At 37.2% G+C, this 2,872-nt stretch overlaps 1 protein-coding gene across 3 annotated transcripts; it reads left to right on the top strand.

The window, feature by feature from the left end:
• The first annotated feature begins 1,616 nt into the window (after positions 1 to 1,616).
• Positions 1,617 to 2,662, top strand: LOC129906278 (60S ribosomal protein L13). Of its 3 annotated transcripts, none has more exons than XM_055981965.1 (4): positions 1,617 to 1,738; positions 1,844 to 2,103; positions 2,157 to 2,465; positions 2,528 to 2,662. In XM_055981965.1, exons 2-4 carry the CDS (start codon positions 1,861 to 1,863, stop codon positions 2,630 to 2,632), a joined length of 657 nt encoding a protein of 218 aa, XP_055837940.1. In that variant the 5' UTR covers positions 1,617 to 1,738; positions 1,844 to 1,860; the 3' UTR covers positions 2,633 to 2,662. The 3 variants fall into 3 exon arrangements, with proteins under 3 accessions (XP_055837940.1, XP_055837942.1, XP_055837943.1); XM_055981967.1 differs by having other exon boundaries at positions 1,650 to 1,760; XM_055981968.1 differs by lacking the exon at positions 1,617 to 1,738 and having other exon boundaries at positions 1,820 to 2,103.
• Positions 2,663 to 2,872: the final 210 nt, after the last annotated feature.

The following is a 2,872-nucleotide window of genomic DNA, read 5'->3' as shown; positions in this document are numbered from 1 at the left end:
CAAACAGGAATTAGAGTGAAAACCCGCCAAAAATACCTACTTGCCTCAACTCAGTGACGTCTTCGAGGCGCACAAAAGTGTGAAAAGCAACACCAAACATGCGCAATGCCATATCTTTAGTAGTTGTATCATGCTTTGTTTTGCTCATCAAAAAATATAAACACAATTGAAAAAAAAAAAAAAAATAGAGAAATTAAAAGCATTAAAAAAACTTTTTTTATTTTTTTGTTTATAAAATATTAATTTATCATGAGTATTACACCACTAACACTTAATAAATAAAAAAAAAAACAAAGAAAAAAGCCACACCGCCATGTTTGTAGTTTGTTTTGTTTATGTTGTGCGACAAGAAAAAATAAAGAAAAACAGAGAAAGCACTACCTTTGACAAATTTCAGATTTTGGCCGAAGAAATTTTTTGGGCAGAAATTCGCAAGAAGAGAGGAAATTGTTTTCTCTCTCGCGGCCATCTTTTTTGTGGAAAAATGCACATTTTCAGAGTACCCAAACAGGAATTGGGTTAAAAATGTTGAAAAAAGTAGAAATATTTCTGTTTTATTCAGTACCCAAACAGACCTAATTTTGAGGAAAAGTATCGTATGTGTTTAAGGCCCCAACCCATAGAATCCGTTGCGTCCGTTCCGTCAATCCATCCGTTGAAGTTGAAGTTTGGGACAGAAAAGGGTGACCCATAGAATACGTCGTACGACGGATTGTTTTTTGACAGCTCACGTCAAATTCCGAGGTGTGTTCGATATTTTATCGCTGAATGTGCACTAAGGAAGTTCTGATGCAAGAAATTTTTAACTACTATTGTTGTTCTTTTTTTTAATAAAATAAAATGCACGACTAGATTTCCTCTAGGTACTTGCTCTTCAGTTAAAAACAATTTTTTTTTAACAAATTATGAGTTGTAGGTATGACTTTGGCACAGTAAAATTGAACTCTACAACAGAATTTGAGTATTTTATTGATATAATTTATTAGATATATCATTAAATGTTACTTTTATTAAATTTTCTTCACAAATATACAATTAAAGTTCACAATTCATAAAATCGGAGAAGAAAAGAACTCAGTTCTTAGTTCTGAAATTCTCCGGTGTGCACTCAGAACCAGAAAATCGAACTGATCTATTGTTGACAACCAATGTCAAAGGATACGACGGATGAAAAAGTAGAAAGTTGGGCTACTTCTTCCGTCGAATCCGTCCGTCTCCGTCCGATCCGTCGCTTATGGGTCGCTTCCCATAAGACCGTGTGTATTTTATCGAGCTGTCAGTTGAAAACTTCGACGGAATGGACGCAACGGATTCTATGGGTTGGGGCATAAACAAAAAATACCAAGACTGGAAACTCGGCGGTCAACTGACGTTTGCCTACAAGCTGCGAGGTGTGGTGAATGTCGTGAACCTATCTTGGTATTGGTATTTTTTGTTTATGGGTTGGGGCCTTTATGCTTGTGCGTGCATGTGTTTATAAATTATGCATGTATGTTTTGTTTTCCTCAGAATTGATTTGATTGGTTGGTTTTTTCTTGTACTCCTTTAATAAACAGTTATGATAGAAAGGTAAAAGACAAGGACAGATTGCTTAAAAGCCCAATCTGAAAATCTCAATTCAACTCGACATTCGAATCCTGCATGTAAACGAAATGAGTGGCGATAGTTCTCAAAATGGTTGCTTGAAACATTGTGCCCATTTCCTTTTCCTTTTTAAATTTGCCGTCAGAAAGTTTAGGTGCGTGTTTTTCTAAAAAAAGGTTTTGTTTTGAAAATTTAAATTATTGAGTGTTATTTACATAAGTAGTGTAGTCTAATTGCTAAATTTTACACATTTCTATAGATCATTTTTTGAACAAGATGGGGAAGGGAAATAATATGATTCCAAATGCTCATTTCCACAAATATTGGCAACGCCATGTGAGGACATGGTTCAACCAACCGGCAAGGAAAGTAAGAAGACGTCAAAACAGGGTAAGGAAAGCTAAGGCTCTATTCCCTCGCCCAGCTGCAGGTTTACTTCGCCCAGTAGTCCGATGCCCAACTATTCGCTATCACACTAAGATACGTCAAGGTAGAGGGTTTACCTTGGAAGAACTTAAGGTACAGACTCAATGTTGAGAATTTGTTCAATATAAAAAGAATCTTTATTTTAGGGTGCCGAATTAACACCTGGATTTGCCAAGTCAATTGGTATCTCAGTTGACAAAAGGCGTCGCAACAAGTCGATTGAATCCCGTCAAACTAATATCCAACGTTTGAAGGAATACAGAAGCAAGTTAGTTCTCTTCCCGATCAACGAGAAGAAGATTGCCAAGGGTGAATCTACTATTGAGGAATGTAAGGTAGCTGAGCAACTTAAATCGAAGAGGATTATGCCGCTAACTAAGGCTGTTCCTGAGGTCACCTATAAGGATGTTACTAATGAAGAGAAGTCGTTTGGAGCCTTCGCCACTCTCCGCAAGGTATACCAGCTGTGAATCATACTAAAACTTGACTTTACCTAATTGGTGTTTACTTATTACAGGCCCGATCCGATGCTCGCTTGGTAGGAGTTCGCGCCAAGAAAGCTAAAGAAAATGCCGATAACCCAGAAGATGGTGTTAAAGATGTTAAGAAAGCCAAGAAATAAATAAATGATCTTCAATGATTTTCCTGAAAAGCTTGTTTTGCGTTGATGACTTCGAATAGTAAAAGTTTCTTGTAGGTGCATCAAAATAATCGGCCTTAGCGCGCTAATCCGTCTGAGCGGAAATTCTCAGATTTCATACGAAATATGCTTCGAGGCAGTGGCGTAGATAGCTTTTCGCTAAGGGGGGGGGGGGGGGGGATAGATCTAGTCCGCAAATATGTTTTTAAGTTTTAATAATGC

The sequence above is a fragment of the Episyrphus balteatus genome, chromosome 1, assembly GCF_945859705.1.
Source record: "Episyrphus balteatus chromosome 1, idEpiBalt1.1, whole genome shotgun sequence".
In the NCBI taxonomy this organism is placed as follows: Eukaryota; Metazoa; Arthropoda; class Insecta; order Diptera; family Syrphidae; genus Episyrphus; species Episyrphus balteatus.
Note: the sequence above shows the minus strand (reverse complement) of the source record. Positions and strands in the feature narration are given on the sequence as shown.